Below are 20107 nucleotides of genomic sequence, written 5' to 3' on the forward strand. Positions count from 1 at the left end.
CGCCCTGCTTGGAGCTGTCTGCATACTTCCTCCTCCTCCTCCTCCTCCTCCTCCTCCTGGAGCCTCGCCCTGCTTGGAGCTGTCTGCATACTTCCTCCTCCTCCTCCTCCTCCTCCTCCTCCTCCTGGAGCCTCGCCCTGCTTGGAGCTGTCTGCATACTTCCTCCTCCTCCTCCTCCTCCTGGAGCCTCGCCCTGCTTGGAGCTGTCTGCATACTTCCTCCTCCTCCTCCTCCTCCTCCTCCTCCTCCTGGAGCCTCGCCCTGCTTGGAGCTGTCTGCATACTTCCTCCTCCTCCTCCTCCTCCTGGAGCCTCGCCCTGCTTGGAGCTGTCTGCATCCTCCTCCTCCTCCTCCTCCTTCTCCTCCTCCTGGAGCCTCGCCCTGCTTGGAGCTGTCTGCATACTTCCTCCTCCTTCTCCTCCTCCTCCTCCTCCTGGAGCCTCGCCCTGTTTGAAGCTGTCTGCATACTTCCTCCTCCTCCTCCTCCTCCTCCTCCTCCTCCTCCTCCTCCTCCTCCTGGAGCCTCGCCCTGCTTGGAGCTGTCTGCATACTTCCTCCTCCTCCTCCTCCTCCTCCTCCTGGAGCCTCGCCCTGCTTGGAGCTGTCTGCATACTTCCTCCTCCTTCTCCTCCTCCTCCTCCTCCTCCTCCTCCTCCTTCTCCTCCTCCTCCTCCTCCTCCTCCTCCTCCTCCTCCTCCTGGAGCCTCGCCCTGCTTGGAGCTGTCTGCATACTTCCTCCTCCTTCTCCTCCTCCTCCTCCTGGAGCCTCGCCCTGTTTGGAGCTGTCTGCATACTTCCTCCTCCTCCTCCTCCTCCTCCTTCTCCTCCTTCTCCTCCTCCTGGAGCCTCGCCCTGTTTGAAGCTGTCTGCATACTTCCTCCTCCTTCTCCTCCTCCTCCTCCTCCTGGAGCCTCGCCCTGCTTGGAGCTGTCTGCATACTTCCTCCTCCTCCTCCTCCTCCTGGAGCCTCGCCCTGATTGGAGCTGTCTGCATACTTCCTCCTCCTCCTCCTCCTCCTGGAGCCTCGCCCTGTTTGGAGCTGTCTGCATACTTCCTCCTCCTCCTCCTCCTCCTTCTCCTCCTCCTCCTCCTCCTCCTTCTCCTGGAGCCTCGCCCTGCTTGGAGCTGTCTGCATACTTCCTCCTCCTTCTCCTCCTCCTCCTCCTGGAGCCTCGCCCTGTTTGGAGCTGTCTGCATACTTCCTCCTCCTCCTCCTCCTCCTCCTTCTCCTCCTTCTCCTCCTCCTGGAGCCTCGCCCTGTTTGAAGCTGTCTGCATACTTCCTCCTCCTTCTCCTCCTCCTCCTCCTCCTGGAGCCTCGCCCTGCTTGGAGCTGTCTGCATACTTCCTCCTCCTCCTCCTCCTCCTGGAGCCTCGCCCTGTTTGGAGCTGTCTGCATACTTCCTCCTCCTCCTCCTCCTCCTCCTCCTTCTCCTCCTCCTGGAGCCTCGCCCTGCTTGGAGCTGTCTGCATACTTCCTCCTCCTCCTCCTCCTCCTCCTCCTCCTCCTCCTGGAGCCTCGCCCTGCTTGGAGCTGTCTGCATACTTCCTCCTCCTTCTCCTCCTCCTCCTCCTCCTCCTCCTCCTGAAGCCTCGCCCTGTTTGGAGCTGTCTGCATACTTCCTCCTCCTCCTCCTCCTCCTCCTCCTCCTCCTGGAGCCTCGCCCTGCTTGGAGCTGTCTGCATACTTCCTCCTCCTTCTCCTGGAGCCTCGCCCTGTTTGGAGCTGTCTGCATACTTCCTCCTCCTCCTCCTCCTCCTCCTCCTCCTGGAGCCTCGCCCTGTTTGGAGCTGTCTGCATACTTCCTCCTTCTCCTCCTCCTCCTCCTCCTCCTCCTCCTGGAGCCTCGCCCTGTTTGGAGCTGTCTGCATACTTCCTCCTCCTCCTCCTCCTGGAGCCTCGCCCTGCTTGGAGCTGTCTGCATACTTCCTCCTCCTCCTCCTCCTCCTCCTCCTCCTCCTCCTCCTGGAGCCTCGCCCTGTTTGGAGCTGTCTGCATACTTCCTCCTCCTCCTCCTCCTCCTCCTCCTCCAGCCTTGCCCTGTCTGCAGCTGTCTGGCTGTCTCCACATCTTCGCTAGGTAGGTCCGGCCGTTTTGCCACTACTTAGCGTTGGAAACTGTCTCGTCACGTTCAGCATTCTCTATGATGAGTCCCAGCCCTACGTCCTGTACCCAAGGAGGGGACTCTGTGTTCTGTGTTCCTGTCATCCCTCGACCCAGGCTCAGTGTTCTTCATTCCTGTCTCTTCCTCGACCAAGGCTCTGCATTCCTGTCTCTCCCTCGACCAAGGCTCTGCGTTCCTGTCTCTCCCTCGACCAAGTCTCGGCATTCCTGTCTCTCCCTCGACCAAGGCTCTGCGTTCCTGTCTCTCCCTCGACCAAGGCTCTGCGTCCCTGTCTCTCCCTCGACCAAGGCTCTGCATTCCTGTCTCTTCCTCGACCAAAGCTCTGCATTCCTGTCTCTTCCTCGACCAAGGCTCTGCATTCCTGTCTCTTCCTCGACCAAGTCAAGGCTTTGAGGTCTCGTCCAGTCCTAGTCACATCCAAGGTCCTTGTCCTGTCCAAGCCATGGCTTTGTGTTCTCGTCTTGTTGTGTTCCTTGCCCAGCCCGGTGTTAGGGTTCCCTTGTTCTGTCCTGGAGTCTCACGTCTAGCCCTGTTGCCTCTCCTTGTCCTGTAGCCACGTCTTGCCCAGCCTGGTGCTGGGGTTCCCTTGTCCTGTCTGGGTGTCTCACATCCAGTCCTGTGACATGTCCAGCGTCCTTTCTTCCTCACTTCCCTTGCTTCCTCCTCATGCCTAGTCCTGTTCCTGGCAGTTCAGTGTCTGTGTCTTGCGTTTGGGTCCACTCCCAATGCCCCCCTTATGACACCTAGATGAGCTGCCAACCACAGACGATGAGCCCAAAGTGACTGGTTTTAAGGCACCGGTAACCCTTCTTTGTCCCTTCTCCTGTCAGTAGAAACAGTTCCGCCAGGTTTAGTGGTTAAGCCACACATGAAGGCCAGGAGTTGGACTTGGTTGCCAGAGGCTAGTTGCGGTACACGCCATTGGGAGCATTTAATAGGCAGTGGGAGCTTGTCCAGTTATAACAACCTTAAGGAGCCGCAAGGGGTTAACAGCTGAAAATAAGATAATTAACAAATACAACTGTTCTAGAACCCTTGGAGCTCACCGCACAGGTCAGCAGGGCTCATGACTAGTTCTTATTATCTGTGTCCTTTGGTTAGCAACCCTCCCAGCACCAAATTATCTTTTACCCTCTTTTAAAATCTTCAGAATTTTGAATACCTCCATGAATCTTCTGGTTAATAAACTGGCAAGTAGATAAACTGGGTCTTTTGTTAAATGTGGAGTGGTGGGGTCTCTTCCAAAGGAGGTGTACGGTGCTCCTTCCCTCCGCTAGCCTGCGGGTCACCCTTGGCCAATCAGGGTCACGTGAGGCCATGGGGGCAGGTGGTGGATGGTTGTACGAGCAGCCGGTGCAAATCACAAGTCCTGGTTATGCGACCACTGACGCCAGGCAGACATTCTCTGCAGGGCATTGATAATGGCTGGGGTCACCTGTCTTGTAAAGACACTGTCCAGAAGAAGGCAATGACAAACCATTTCTGCAGAAAAATTTGCCAAGAGCAATGATGGTCAAAGACACTGCACAGAATGATGATGATGATTGTCAAATGTACCGAAGTCTGGTGAAAAACTTGTCTTGCATACCATCCATACAGATCAGATTGTCACACAGTGCATTGAGGTAGAACAAGGTAAAACAATAACAGAATGCAGAATAAAGTGTAACAGCTACAGAGAAAGTGCAGTGCAGGCCTTAATGGGGTAGGCTGCGAGGTCAAGAGTCTATCTTATCATACTAGGCAACCATTTAATAGTCTGGGGCTAGAAGCTCTCTTTGTGCTTAGTGGTAGCTACTTTCAAATTTTTATAACTTTTGCCTGATGGGAGAGGGGAGAAGAGAGGATGTCTGGGGTGGATAGGAGCTCCTATTATGCTGGCTACTTTCACTAGCATACCAGAGGTAATTTCATTATGGAGCACTTGGAGACCTACAGAATACATAAACACTAACTTTTGTTTCCAGGATCTTGAAGGTGGAAGAATTTTATCCTGAAACATATCGCATGGATGTGAAAAGTGAACGTCTGGCTTTCCTGGAAATTATGGGAGGTATTATTTCTTCCCAGCCTATTGGAATATTGCCTTCATCAGGCAGGCATTGAATATTGAGAAGTTTTGTTACAAATTTTAAAAACACTTGTTAACCACATAACAAAGTGCATTTCTGGTTACTGCTCTGCAGGAAAGATGTAATTCCACCAGCAAGAGTGCAAAGACCCCAGGACATTATTCCCTAGAGCACGGGGCAATGAGGAGAGATTTGATAGAGGTATCCAGAATTACGAGGGGTATAGATAGGGTAAATGCAAGCAAGCTTTTTTCCCTGAGCTTGGGTGAGGCTAGAACCCTTAACCTCATAGGTTAAGGGTGAAAGGTGAAAAGCTTAAGGGGAACATGAGGGTAAACTTCTTCACTCAGAGGGTGATGAGTGTGTGGAATAAGCTGCCAATACAACTGGTGGCTGTGATTTTGATTTCAACATTGAAGAGAAATTTGCATAGGTACATGGATGATAGGATATGGAGGGCTATGGTCTGGGTCTAGGTCGATGGGAGTAGTCCTGATCGATAATTTACTCATTCTCCTGTACAAACCAAAAGTCATCCATCTCCTGCTCCAGATCCCTAACACGGTCTTCAAGGAACTGCAGCCGGGTGCACTTCATGCAGATGTAGTTCCCCGGGAGAATCTGGGTCTCCCATGTCTCCAACATCTGGCATGAAGGACACACAACGACCATTTAAACTACCAACACAGTAAATTTAACAGAAACTTACCCAGAGCCAATGTCTCTTCCGAGCCAAAGCCTCCTTTGAGCCAAAGCCTCACCTCCGGCCCACTCCCAATGATCTTTCTTTTTCAATCTTTTTATTAGTTTTATAAAAAAAACATAACATAATATATTAAATAGGTTATGAATACAATAGATTTGAAATTAAGTTGGTAACAAGATAACAATATCTTATTAAACTGTCAGCAAAAAAGGATCATACAATATCAATCTAATCTATATTGATTATACATGAAAAGATTAAAAATAATCATCAAAAGAAAAAAAATGTAAAATATAAGAAAAAATGTATATTTAAGGAAATAATAAAAAAATAAACCTAAACTAACATGGGCAATAATAATATTTTATAAGTATATGATAGTGTCAACAACTCCGGAACTCCATACCAGAACAAGAATAATAAGAGTTAAGGTCTGGAAGAAGTCAAATTAATTCATATGAAAGTGTCGAATGAATGGTCCCCAAGTTTCTTCAAATTTAATTGATGAATCAAAAATAGTACTTCTAATTTTTTCTAAGCTTAAACAAGAAATAGTTTGAGAGAGCGACTGAAATGTGGTAGGAGGATTTATTTCTTTCCAATTTTGTAATATAGATCTCCTGGCCATTAATGTTACAAAGGCAATCATTCGTCTAATTGAAGGGGAGAGTCGACTATCATCTTCATTTGGTATACCAAAAATTGCAGTAATGGAATGAGGTTGTAAATCAATATTCCAAACTGAGGAAATGGTGGCAAATATGTCCTTCCAGTAATTATGTAAGGTAGGACATGACCAAAACATGTGGGTCAATGAAGCTGCATCTAAATGACATCTGTCACATTGAGGATTAACATGAGAATAAAACCGAGCAAGCTTATCTTTAGACATATGAGCTCTATGTACAACCTTAAATTGTATTAAAGCATGTTTAGTACATATAGAAGAAGAATTAACCATTTGTAAAATTTTTTCCCATTTTTCCGTTGAAATATTGTATTGAAGTTCTTTTTCCCATTCCTGTTTAATTCTACCTGATATCTCTGGTTGTATCTTCATAATCATATTATAAATAAGAGCCACTAATCTCTTCTGACAGGGATTTAAAGTAAAAATCATATCTGAAAAATCTATCAAAGTTGAATTAGGAAAGGATGGTAAAACTTTATACAAAAAGTTTCTAATTTGTAAATATCTAAAAAAATTAGATTTAGGTAATTTAAATTTGTTAGAAAGTTGATCAAAAGACACCAAACTACCTTCAGAAAAAAGATCGCGAAAACATATTATACCTTTCCTTTTCCATATACTAAAAGCTTGATCTGTTAAAGAGGGTTTAAAGAAAAAATTAAGTAAGATAGGGCTATCAAGAACGAAGTTTTTTAGATTAAAAAATTTACGAAATTGAAACCAAATTCATAATGTATGTTTGACAATAGGGTTAGATATCTGTTTATTAAGTTTAACTAAATCAACAGGGAGAGAAGAGCCAAGAACAGAAAATAAAGAATATCCTTGTGTACCATTACATTCTAAATTTACCCACTGTGGGCACAATGGTAAATCTAAATCTAATTTCCAGTATAATAAGTTCCGAATATTATTCGCCCAATAATAAAATCTAAAATTGGGTAAAGCTAAACCACCATCTTTTTTAGATTTCTGTAACTGTCTTTTACTTAATCTGGGGTTTTTATTTTGCCACACAAATGAGGAAATTTTTGAATCAATGCTATCAAAAAAAGACTTAGGAATAAAAATTGGTAAAGCTTGAAATAAATATAAAAATTTCGGTAAAATCATCATTTTAACAGCATTGATCCGACCAACCAATGATAAGGATAAGGGAGACCATCTATTAGTAAGTTGTTGAATTTGATGAAGCATAGGTAAAAAATTCAATCTGAATAAATCTTTATATTTCTTGGTAATTTTTATACCTAAATAAATAAAATTATCAGTAACAATTTTAAATGGTATCCTGTCATTCAGTAAAGTTTGTGCATTTAAAGGGAAGAGTTCACTCTTATCCAAATTTAATTTGTAACCAGAAAAACTACCAAATTGAACCAACAAGGATAGAATAGCTGGAATAGAATTATCAGGATCAGAAATATATAACAACAAGTCATCAGCATAGAGCGATAACTTGTATAATTTCTCATTACGGGTAATTCCAGAAATATTAGGAGATTCATGAATAGCAATGGCTAGAGGTTCTAATGCAATATTAAATAATAAAGGACTTAAGGGACAACCTTGTCTCGTACCACGAGGTAATTGAAAAAAAGAGGATCTATAATTATTTGTAAGAACAGAGGCAACAGGTTTATAATATATTAATTTAATCCATGATATAAAATTAGAACTAAAATTAAAATTCTTCAAAGCATTAAATAAGTATGTCCATTCAACTCTATCAAAAGCTTTTTCAGCATCTAATGAAATAACACATTCTGGGGTTGTGGGTGAGGAAGTGTAAATTATATTAATCAATTTTCTAACATTAAAAAAGGAGTATCAGTTCCTAATGAAACCAGTTTGATCTCCTGAAATAATCTGTGATAGTACCTTTTCTAATCTAATAGCTAAAATTTTTGTAAGAATCTTAGAGTCTACATTTAGTAATGATATAGGGCGATAAGATGCACATAAAGTAGGATCTTTATCTTTTTTAAGAATTAAAGAGATAGTAGCTTCATAGAAGGACTGGGGTAGTCTTAATATATGCATCATTAAAGATTTCACATAGCCAAGGGGAAAGCAGAGAAGAAAAAGTTTTTAAAAATTCTATAATATAACCATCAGGGCCAGGAGCTTTCCCCGAATTCATCGATGAAATAGCCTCTCCTATCTCAGCCATAGAAATAGGAGCATCAAATAAACTTCGATCTTCATCTGTCAATTTGGGAATATTCAAATTGTTAAAAAATTATCCATCATAGACAGGTCACCATCAAATTCTGATTGATATAAAGATTTATAAAAATCTTGGAAAGTATTATTAATTTCTTTATGATCAGTAGTCAGATTACCGTCTTGTTTACGAATTTTAATAATTTGTCGCTTAGTCGAAATAGCTTTTAATTGATTAGCTAACAATTTACCAGTTCGATCACTATGGATATAAAATTGAGCCCTGGTCTTAATTAATTGATTCTCAATTGAAGAAGATAACAATAAACTAATTTCCATTTGCAGTTCAACTCTCTTCTTATAAAGTTCCTTGGTAGGAGTAACGGAATAAATCTTATCAATTTCTTTAATTTTATCCACCAATAAAGCTATATCTAAATATCTTTGTTTTCTTTTACCAGCAGAATATGAAATAATTTGTCCACGAATAAAAGCCTTAAAAGAGTCCCAAAGTATTCCTCTGTCAATCTCTTCGGTATAGTTTGTTGAAAAAAATAAGTCAATTTGCTGTTTTATGAAGGTAATAAATTCTGGATCTTGAAGCAAAATAGTGTTGAGTCTCCAAGATCTAGTATTAATGAAAGAGTCCGAAATCTTGATAGATAACTTCAAAGGTGCATGATCCGAAATAGCAATAGAATCATATTTACAATCAATAACATCTGCTAATAAACGATGATCAATAAGAAAATAATCAATTCTAGAATAACTATGATATACATGTGAAAAAAACGAAAATTCTTTATCTTTAGGGTTCAAAAACCGCCATATTTCAGTAATTCCCGAATCAACCATAAAAGAGTTAATAAGTAAAGCTGATCTATTCGGAAGAGTTCGAATAGGTTTAGATCTATCCATCAAAGGATTCAAACAACAATTAAAATCTCCACCCATTATCAACATATATTCATTTAGATTAGGAAGGGTAGTAAATAAACGTTTAAAAAAATTTGGAGCGTAAATATTAACTAAAGCCACTTTTCGGTTAAAAAGTGAACCAGTAATCAACAAAAATCTGCCCTGTGGATCAGATATAATTTCATGATGTATAAACGAGATTGAGGGGTCTATAAAAATAGACGCACCCCTAATTTTAGCAGTACAATTCGAATGAAATTGTTGACCCTTCCAGAACCGAAAAAATCGTTGATTATCCTCCCTCCTAATATGGGTCTCCTGTACAAAGATAATATTAGCATTTAGTCTATGGAATACATTAAATATTTTTTTACATTTAATCGGATGATTTAAACCATTAGTATTCCAAGAAATAAAATTAATAGACTTATCCATCATGCTAATATTAATTGTATATATCTTGAAAGGTTGAAAAAAACACATAACACATAATTCAGGAAGAAGGAAAAAAGGTACAGGAGCAACCGGAGAACATGACACCTCACCACTCCCAATGATCTGACAGCAGAAATAATAGATAGGATGAAAGTTGATGAGGAAGCGGTGTGGTCCTAACCAAAGAGAAATGTTTGATCACATTGCTTGCACATGAATGTACATCAATATGACATTAATATCCCAATAGATTTCGTGTCCAACAAGGATGAGAAGGTGCAGCTTTGAAAAATGTACATAGTCAGTCAGTGAATGTGTAGACAACTCTCCACAAGTGACAGGGAGTTCTTCCACACCGAGAACGGTAGGTTCCTGCAATGGACCACAGGGTAAAGTGTGGAAGCAGATACAAGCAGGGCTTTAAAAAAACTTTCAGATAGGTGCAGGAATATGCAGGGAATGGAGAGATATGGATCATTGTGTAAGCAGACAGAGTTAGTTTAACTTGGCATCGTGCTCAGCACAGATACGATGGACCGAAGGGCCTGTTCCTGTGCTGGTCCACATTCTGCATCGGAGGTTTTCAATTCAGACTTGCCGCACTCCAGTCTGTTACCACATAATCCCTGGAACCACCATCAGCAGCAGACCTCCAGTGGCACTGGGGATTAGTCTGCAGTGCTATGACTAAAACAGACCTCCGGTGGCACTGGGGATTGGTCTACAGTGCTATGACTAAAACAGACCTCCGGTGGCACTGGGGATTGGTCTACAGTGCTATGACTAACAACAGACCTCCAGTGGCACTGGGGATTGGTCTACAGTGCTACGACTAACAACAGACCTCCAGTGGCACTGGGGATTAGTCTACAGTGCTATGACTAAAACAGACCTCCGATGGCACTGGGGATTGGTCTACAGTGCTATGACTAACAACAGACCTCCGGTGGCACTGGGGATTGGTCTGCAGTGCTATGACTAACAACAGACCTCCGGTGGCACTGGGGATTGGTCTACAGTGCTATGACTAACAACAGACCTCCAGTGGCACTGGGGATTGGTCTACAGTGCTATGACTAACAACAGACCTCTGGTGGCACTGGGGATTGGTCTACAGTGCTATGACTAAAACAGACCTCCAGTGGCACTGGGGATTGGTCTACAGTGCTATGACTAAAACAGACCTCCGGTGGCACTGGGGATTGGTCTACAGTGCCATGACTAACAACAGACCTCCGGTGGCATTGGGGATTGGTCTACAGTGCTATGACTAACAACAGACCTACAGTGGCACTGGGGATTGGTCTACAGTGCTATGACTAACAATAGACCTCCAGTGGCACTGGGGATTGGTCTACAGTGCCATGACTAACAACAGACCTCCAGTGGCACTGGGGATTGGTCTACAGTGCTATGACTAACAACAGACCTCCGGTGGCACTGGGGATTGGTCTACAGTGCTATGACTAACAACAGACCTCCGGTGGCATTGGGGATTGGTCTACAGTGCTATGACTAAAACAGACCTCCAGTGGCACTGGGGATTGGTCTACAGTGCTATGACTGACAACAGACCTCCGGTGGCACTGGGGATTGGTCTACACTGCTATGACTGACAACAGACCTCCGGTGGCACTGGGGATTAGTCTGCAGTGCTATGACTAAAACAGACTTCCAGTGGCACTGGGGATTGGTCTACAGTGCTATGACTAACAACAGACCTCCAGTGGCACTGGGGATTGGTCTACAGTGCCATGACTAACAACAGACCTCCGGTGGCATTGGGGATTGGTCTACAGTGCTATGACTAACAACAGACCTACAGTGGCACTGGGGATTGGTCTACAGTGCTATGACTAACAACAGACCTCCAGTGGCACTGGGGATTGGTCTACAGTGCCATGACTAACAACAGACCTCCAGTGGCACTGGGGATTGGTCTACAGTGCTATGACTAACAACAGACCTCCGGTGGCATTGGGGATTGGTCTACAGTGCTATGACTAAAACAGACCTCCAGTGGCACTGGGGATTGGTCTACAGTGCTATGACTGACAACAGACCTCCGGTGGCACTGGGGATTGGTCTACACTGCTATGACTGACAACAGACCTCTGGTGGCACTGGGGATTGGTCTATAGTGCTATGACTAACAACAGACCTCCAGTGGCACTGGGGATTGGTCTACAGTGCTATGACTAAAACAGACCTCCGGTGGCACTGGGGATTGGTCTACAGTGCTATGACTAACAACAGACCTCCAGTGGCACTGGGAATTGGTCTACAGTGCTATGACTAACAACAGACCTCCAGTGGCACTGGGGATTGGTCTACAGTGCTATGACTAAAACAGACCTCCGGTGGCACTGGGGATTGGTCTACAGTGCTATGACTAACAACAGACCTCCAGTGGCACTGGGAATTGGTCTACAGTGCTATGACTAACAACAGACCTCCAGTGGCACTGGGGATTGGTCTACAGTGCTATGACTAAAACAGACCTCCGGTGGCACTGGGGATTAGTCTACTGTGCTATGACCAGCAGAGGTGGGGTTGGCGTGTGCATGTTGTTTACCCTTTCTTCCTGGCCCTACAATAATCTGTAGAAAAAATTTTTATGTTTTCTAGGATTGGTTATTTCCTTCTGCCAAAGGACTGTTATCCTTGTTTCTGTTCACACAGATGGGTCTGTCTGGATTTCCAAACCAGGTGGATCAAATCTGGGTCGAGGGATCTTCCTGCTAAAGTGTCCAGAAGACTTGCTGGAGTTCCGTAGAAAGGTAGAGAGCGTGGAACAGGACGCTAACAGCAGGATGAGTTACAGCAGTTTACCCTTCAACAGAATCGTGCAAAGGTAGAATCATACTGTCAGGGAGCCTGAAACATACACAATATACCCCCAAGGTACAATCGGACTGTCAGGCAACCTGAAACCTGTAAAGTACACACCAAGACTGTTAGTCAACCTGAATCTTTTACAATACACTCCAATGAACAATCAGACTGCCAGACAACCTGAAACCTGTAAAATACACACCAACATACAATCAGACTGTCAGACAACTGAAACCCTGTACAACACATACCAAGGTACAATCAGACTGTCAGGCAACCTGAAACCTGTACAATACACACCAAGAATCAGGTCACACACATTACTGTGTGGCACATGTCTGGGTCAAAGGTTTCAGGTTCAGGACCCCTGTCATTGTCTGCCCCTCCTGTATGCTATAGGCTCTGAAACTCAGACATGACTGTAAACATTTCTCACAGAAACACAGAAGATCATGTGAAAATGTTTCAAAGGACAGCAGTGGTTCTCCCCCAATATTCATCCCTCAGCTGATATCCTATCATTGTGTCCGGGGGCCACATTTGCTTGTCAGTATTGGCTCTTTGGCCAATCATAAATCTGTATCCTCAAACTGCCACCTGTCCTCCCTCAGGAAATCACTTTGGATAGGACTGTGGGCCTGGATAGGCCTGTTCCAGCTGTAACATGCCTCACAGTCCGTCGTATTCTCTCCCAGTAGCTGGTCTATTGCTCTGTAGGTCACGGGCCTGACCTTCTCCAGGAACTATGTAAATATGCTGAGAGTTAATCTCAATTAATCCTCTATCAATTACCTAAATCCATATCCCCTGATATCTGATTTCTCTTCTGAGGGAAACTCATCCCTTCTGTTTGTCCTGTCTTGTGATGTCATAGTTCAGCTAACTGACCCCTCAGTCAACTCCTGTTTCCACCTAGCCCGTCTCTCCTTGCCAACAGGATTCCTCAATCCTTGGACTTTAGAAGAATGTAAGGGAAACCTTCTTCAAACATATAGGACCTAAGAGTGATGGATGGGTGGGGGTTGGGGACCTAAGGGTGATGGATGGGTAGGGGTTGGGGCCTAAGGGTGATGGATGGGTGGGGTTGGGGGCCTACGTATGATGGATGGGTGGGGGTTGGGGGCCTATGTGTGATGGATGGGTGGGGGTTGGGGCCTGAGTGATGGATGGGTGGGGTTGGGGACCAAAGGGTGATGGATGGGTGGGGGTTGGGGGCCTATGTGTGATGGAGGGGTGGGGGTTGGGGCCTAAGGGTGATGGATGGGTGACAATAGACAATAGGTGCAGAAGTAGACCATTCGGCCCTTCGAGCCTGCACCACCATTCTGAGATCATAGCTCATCATCTACTATCAATACCCGGTTCCTGCCTTGTCCCCATGTCCCTTGATACCCCTATCCATAAGATACCTATCCAGCTCCTTCTTGAAAGCATCCAGAGAATTGGCCTCCACTGCCTTCCGAGGCAGTGCATTCCAGACCCCCACAACTCTCTGGGAGAAGAAGTTTTTCCTTAACTCTGTCCTAAATGACCTACCCCTTACTCTCAAACCATGCCCTCTGGTACTGGACTCTCCCAGCATCTGGAACATACTTCCTGTCTCTATCTTGTCCAAGCCCTTAATAATCTTATATGTTGCAATCAGATCCCCTCTCAATCTCCTTAATTCCAGCGTGTACAAGCCCAGTCTCTCTAACTCTCTGCGTAAGACAGTCCGGACGTCCCAGGAATTAACCTCGTGAATCTACGCTGCACTTCCTCTACAGCCAGGATGTCCTTCCTTAACCCTGGAGACCAAAATTTTACACAATACTCCAGGTGTGGTCTCACCAGGGCCCTGTACAAATGCAAAAGCAAAAGAATTTCCTTGTTTGGAGTTGGGGACCTAAGAGTGATGGATGGGTGGGTTTGGGGGCCTACATATGATGGATGGGTGGGGGTTGGAGCCCAAGGGTGATGGATGGGTGGGGGTTGGGGGCCTATGTGTGATGGATGGGTGGGGTTGGGGGCCTACGTGTGATGGATGGGTGGAGGTTGGGGCCTAAGGGTGATGGATGGGTGGGGTTGGGGGCCTACGTGTGATGGATGGGTGGGGGTTGGGGGCCTAAGGGTGATGGATGGGTGGGTGTTGGGGGCCTACGTGTGATGGACGGGTGGGGGTTGGGGGCCTAAGGGTGATGGATGGGTGGGGTTGGGGGCCTACGTGTGATGGATGGGTGGGGGTTGGGGGCCTAAGGGTGATGGATGGGTGGGGTTGGGGGCCTACGTGTGATGGATGGGTGGGGGTTGGGGGCCTAAGGGTGATGAATGGGTGGGTGTTGGGGGCCTACGTGTGATGGACGGGTGGGGGTTGGGGACCTAAGGGTGATGGATGGGTGGGGTTGGGGGCCTACATGTGATGGAACGGTGGGGGTTCGGGGCCTAAGGGTGATGGATGGGTGGGGTTAGGGGCCTACGTGTGATGGATGGGTGGGGGATGGGGTGCCTACGTGTGATGGATAGGTGGGGTTGGGGCTTACATGTGATGGATAGGTGGGGTTGGGGGCTTACATGTGATGGATAGGTGGGGTTGGGGGCCTACATGTGATGGATAGGTGGGGTTGGGGGGCTTATGTGTGATGGATGGGTGGGGGATGGGGTGCCTACGTGTGATGGATAGGTGGGGTTGGGGCTTACATGTGATGGATAGGTGGGGTTGGGGGGCTTACGTGTGATGGATGGGTGGGGGTTGGGGGCCGAAGAGTGATGGATGAGTGGGGGTTGGGGGTTGACAGGGAAATGTTCAGATGTTTTCACCATTGGAAGAGACACAGGTACAGTACAGTCGCAGCACTGGGGTGTAGTGGTTAGCACAATGTTTTACAGAACCAGCAACCCAGATCCAATTCCCGCTGCTGCCTGTAGGGAGCTTGTACGTTCTCCCAGTGATCACGTAGGTGCTCCAGTTTCCTCCCACAGTCCAAAGACAGATGAGTTAGTAGGTTAATTGGTCACTGTAAATTAGGCTCTGCTCAAAGGGACAGAAGGGTCTGTTCCTTGCTGCATCTCAAAAATAAGTAAATAAATACAGGGTTGGTCATTTAAAATGGGTCTGCAGAAATGTCTTCCCTCAGAGGGAGTTAAATATTGCCCAGGGTGATGGAGGCCGGATCATTAGGTGGGAATGGGTAAGCCCTTAATGAATCGAGGAACTGAGGGTGACGGGGAGCTGACTCCTGTACCAATCAGCCCTGATCGTACTGAACACTGGGGCAGCACAGATGGGCCGAGTGGCCTTCTCCTGCTCCTGGTTATCTGTTCCTGTGGGACAGTGGGCAGTGTGTGTTTCAGCGGAGGTTGCTCCCTCTCTGCGGATTGGTATGAGAACTGCTGCTGGCATGAATGAAGTCAGGAAGTGACAAAGCTCTCACTCCTCTGGTCCCGTGGATTCCAACGACACTGATTTTGTTTCTCACCAACAGATACCTGGACAAACCACTACTCCTGGAGGGGAGGAAGTTCGACGTCCGCTCCTTCCTCCTGATCGCCTGCACCTCCCCTTACATGATCTTCTTCTGTCATGGTTACGTGAAATTGTCATGTAATAAATACGATCTGCTCTCCGATGATCTGACAAGTCACCTGACTAATCAGGTGGGTTGAACAATATCCTCTGGCATTTTCCCTTCTGAATGATAACATTTATAAATCAGAAGTGTGTAGATAGTTCTGTAGATGCTACAACATAAAGTATCGATAACTGGACATGGGGCAGTGTTAGTGCAGGAGGACAAAGTGCAGACAGATTTACGGAAGGGAGTTTGACAAATCTACAGGAGATAATTGGCTGTGTAACTGTTAGAATGGAGAAGGGACAACCAGTGTATGTGGTGGATTTGAACCCTAAGAAGATCCTTGTTAAAATCCCACTTAACTGATTATTCTGTAACATTAAGGCACATGGGACTGGGAGAAGGTGCTGGCATAGATGGAGAGTTGTTGAACAGCTGGTAGAGGGAGTGGGAATAAAGGGGATGGCAATCAGTGACCAGTGGGATACTGCAGGGGGCACGGGGCTTTCACATGATGGGTCGGTTTGTCTCATGAGGGGAACAAACGCAATCTATCTGAGTTTGCTGATGACACAAAACGGGTTGAACTGTGAACGGTGAGAACACAGAGGGGCTCAGAGCACTTTAGACAACCTGAGTGCACAGATTCATCTTCAGTAGAAAATAACAAGAACATAGAGTAAATGTGGAAGTGTGTGAAGTGTTCATGCACGAGGATTTCTTTGTACAGCAGTTAGTACCGCAGTAACAGGCAGGTTCAGTGAACAGTTAATAAGACAGGTATGTGGATAGGGAAGCCTTCGACAAAAGCAAACGGGACAGGCTCAGGTGAGCAGCAGGGTAAATTGGGCTGAATGGCCTGTTTCACAAAGAAGTTTATTATCACTGAGATAAGTTGGAAAATTTGTCGTTGTTACAGTGAACCTGGTTCTGATTCTGACTCTGTTCTGTGTAAGCACACAGTTCAAAATAATAATTCACCAAGTGACAGTAAGTGACTTGAAAACCAACCGATCCATCTCAATTCCAAGTGTCAATAACTCTCGGAGACAGGAGGCAAACGATAGGCTTTTATTAGCTGCAAGAGACCACGATTAGTAGCAAGAGACCACCACACAACATCCTGGAGACTGAGGGAGGAGCAGTGCCTCCAATCGCCTTTATACAGGGGCCTGTGGGAGGAGCCACAGCAGCAGTCAGCAGAGGGGCGTGTCCAGACAGGTATATGTAGTTCACCACAGTTACGTACATTCCTGTATTAACTTGCCAGTGTTCCATTACCCTCTATCCCCACTGCAAGGGACCTGCTCTTCTCCTGAATTACAATCCCTTTAAATCAAAAAGCCTTTGGTATTGAGAGTAGCCACAAAATTCCTATCACATCATTTAGTCATTACAGATGCTGTCATTCTAACAGGCTACATCGCCGTCTGCTATGGGGGAGGCAGGCTGGGGGGTGGGGGGGCTACAGGAATAAGCTGCAGACGGCCATGAACACAGTCAGCTCCACAAACCCCCCCAGCAGCCAGGACATCCTCAAGGAACGATGCCTCAAATAGATGCCAAACATCATTAAGGACCCCCATCACCCAGAACATGCCCTCTTCTCATTACTACCACCAAGGAGGAGGTAAAAGTGTCTGAAGACACACAACAGGAACAGCTTCTTCACCTCCACTATCTCATTTCTGAACGGACAGTGAACCCATGAACACTACCTCACTATTTCTCCCCTCTGTTGTTGCACTATTTATTTAACTTTTTAATATATATATAGTTTTTATTATGTATTACAACGTACTGCTGCTGCATAACAAATTTCACGACTTATGCCGGTGATTCTGACTCTGTGCAGAGAGAGCAGACAACATTGATGACAGGAGGCAGGCTGTGTTTTCATTGCAACACAAACCAATCCCTTCTCTAAACCGGGAATTCAAAGGAGTCTGTAGATTCTCTGTTGTTTGTGCGTGTCTCTGCGGTGCACGGGGAATTGTGCAGCTGAGACTGGGGCAGCCCAGCTCAATTCAGGGCAGATGTTCATTAGCACCGAACCAATTACCCAGCAGCCCCAGAGAGGGGCCAAACATACCCACATCAACAGCTTTCCCAAACCCTCCCAGTATGAGCACCTCGGCACCCTTTCAATTGATCCTTTTGTAATTTTCATTGAAGATTATGAAGCAATTGTCATGGTTTGTAAAAAGCCTGAGTCTGAACAATTCCTGTCGGAGTTTCAATCCCTTCAGACACAGGCTTGGGAGGAGCAGTTCGAGTATGTTCCATAGCCGTGCTGATTGCTCATATTCACTGATGTTTCCATTCAACAATAACGGACATTTTTGTTGGTTATTCAACATTGGCTTACCCTAGTGAACCTCGTGATCTGGCCAAGAACGCTTACCCCAGTAAACCTCGTGATCTGGCCAAGGACGCTTACCCCAGTAAACCTCGTGATCTGGCCAAGAACGCTTACCCCAGTAAACCTCGTAATCTGGCCAAGACTGTTTAGCCCAGTAAACCTCGTGATCTGGCCAAGACTGCTTACCCCAGTAAACCTCGTGATCTGGCCAAGGACGCTTACCCCAGTAAACCTCGTGATCTGGCCAAGACTGCTTACCCCAGTAAACCTCGTGATCTGGCCAAGGACGCTTACCCCAGTAAACCTCGTGATCTGGCCAAGACTGCTTACCCCAGTAAACCTCGTGATCTGGCCAAGACTGCTTACCCTAGTAAACCTCGTAATCTGGCCAAGAACGTTTACCCCAGTAAACCTCATGATCTGGCCAAGGACGTTTACCCTAGTAAACCTCGTGATCTGGCCAAGGACGTTTACCCCAGTAAACCTCGTGATCTGGCCAAGACTGCTTACCCCAGTAAACCTCGTGATCTGGCCAAGGACGTTTACCCTAGTAAACCTCGTGATCTGGCCAAGACTGCTTACCCCAGTAAACCTCGTGATCTGGCAAGACTGCTTACCCCAGTAAACCTCGTGATCTGGCCAAGGACGTTTACCCTAGTAAACCTCGTGATCTGGCCAAGAACGTTTACCCCAGTTAACCTCGTGATCTGGCCAAGACTGCTTACCCCAGTAAACCTCGTGATCTGGTCAAGACTGCTTACCCCAGTAAACCTCGTGATCTGGCCAAGACTGCTTACCCTAGTAAACCTCGTGATCTGGCCAAGGACGTTTACCCTAGTAAACCTCGTAATCTGGCCAAGAACGTTTACCCCAGTAAACCTCATGATCTGGCCAAGGACGTTTACCCTAGTAAACCTCGTGATCTGGCCAAGGACGTTTACCCCAGTAAACCTCGTGATCTGGTCAAGACTGCTTACCCCAGTAAACCTCGTGATCTGGCCAAGGACGTTTACCCTAGTAAACCTCGTGATCTGGCCAAGACTGCTTACCCCAGTAAACCTCGTGATCTGGCAAGACTGCTTACCCCAGTAAACCTCGTGATCTGGCCAAGGACGTTTACCCTAGTAAACCTCGTGATCTGGCCAAGAACGTTTACCCCAGTTAACCTCGTGATCTGGCCAAGACTGCTTACCCCAGTAAACCTCGTGATCTGGCCAAGACTGCTTACCCCAGTAAACCTCGTGATCTGTCAAGGCTGCTTACCCCAGTTAACCTCGTGATCTGTCAAGGCTGCTTACCCCAGTAAACCTCGTGATCTGTCAAGGCTGCTTACCCCAGTAAACCTCGTGATCTGTCAAGGCTGCTTACCCCAGTTAACCTCGTGATCTGTCAAGGCTGCTTACCCCAGTAAACCTCGTGATCTGGCCAAGACTGCTTACCCTAGTAAACCTCGTGATCTGGCCAAGGACGTTTACCCTAGTAAACCTCGTAATCTGGCCAAGAACGTTTACCCCAGTAAACCTCATGATCTGGCCAAGGACATTTACCCTAGTAAACCTCGTGATCTGGCCAAGGACGTTTACCCCAGTAAACCTCGTGATCTGGCCAAGACTGCTTACCCCAGTAAACCTCGTGATCTGGCCAAGGACGTTTACCCCAGTAAACCTCGTGATCTGGCCAAGGACGTTTACCCTAGTAAACCTCGTGATCTGGCCAAGACTGCTTACCCCAGTAAACCTCGTGATCTGGCCAAGACTGCTTACCCCAGTAAACCTCGTGATCTGGCCAAGACTGCTTACCCCAGTAAACCTCGTGATCTGGCCAAGACTGCTTACCCCAGTAAACCTCGTGATCTGGCCAAGACTGCTTACCCCAGTAAACCTCGTGATCTGGCCAAGGACGCCCTGAACTACCAGGTGTTTGCCTGAGGTTTCCTGGGACTGGTTGTCTGCAAACACACCAGCTAGAAATTTGCTCTTTGCCCAATGAGTGAATTATTGGTCAATGAAAGGATTAGGTTTTGACAAGCGTGGTTTACCGCATTGCACATTCTTGCAGAACGCAGCCGATATATTCCTCCTGAAGTAGCTGGAACCATTAGTAAGGAGGTAAATCTTCATGAGAATTATGGTTCCTAAATTCAGAACAGAAACTGGTCTGATTGAAGCAAAACAGAGTCATAATTATAGAATTAAAGATCCTAACAGCACAGGAACAGGCCCTTCAAAGTTCAAAGTAAACTTGTT

At 46.2% G+C, this 20107-nt stretch overlaps 1 protein-coding gene across 1 annotated transcript in view; it reads left to right on the forward strand.

Moving 5' to 3' along the window:
- Positions 1 to 20107, forward strand: part of LOC132381917 (protein polyglycylase TTLL10-like) — a 49092-nt gene that overhangs the window by 17086 nt on the left and 11899 nt on the right. Inside the window, exons 5-7 of the mRNA XM_059951630.1 lie at positions 4093 to 4178; positions 11796 to 11967; positions 15410 to 15581. Coding sequence (XP_059807613.1) covers positions 4093 to 4178; positions 11796 to 11967; positions 15410 to 15581 — 430 coding nt within the window. The remainder of the gene's footprint in view (positions 1 to 4092; positions 4179 to 11795; positions 11968 to 15409; positions 15582 to 20107) is intronic.

This window comes from Hypanus sabinus, chromosome 27 (genome assembly GCF_030144855.1).
Source record: "Hypanus sabinus isolate sHypSab1 chromosome 27, sHypSab1.hap1, whole genome shotgun sequence".
NCBI classification, from domain to species: Eukaryota; Metazoa; Chordata; class Chondrichthyes; order Myliobatiformes; family Dasyatidae; genus Hypanus; species Hypanus sabinus.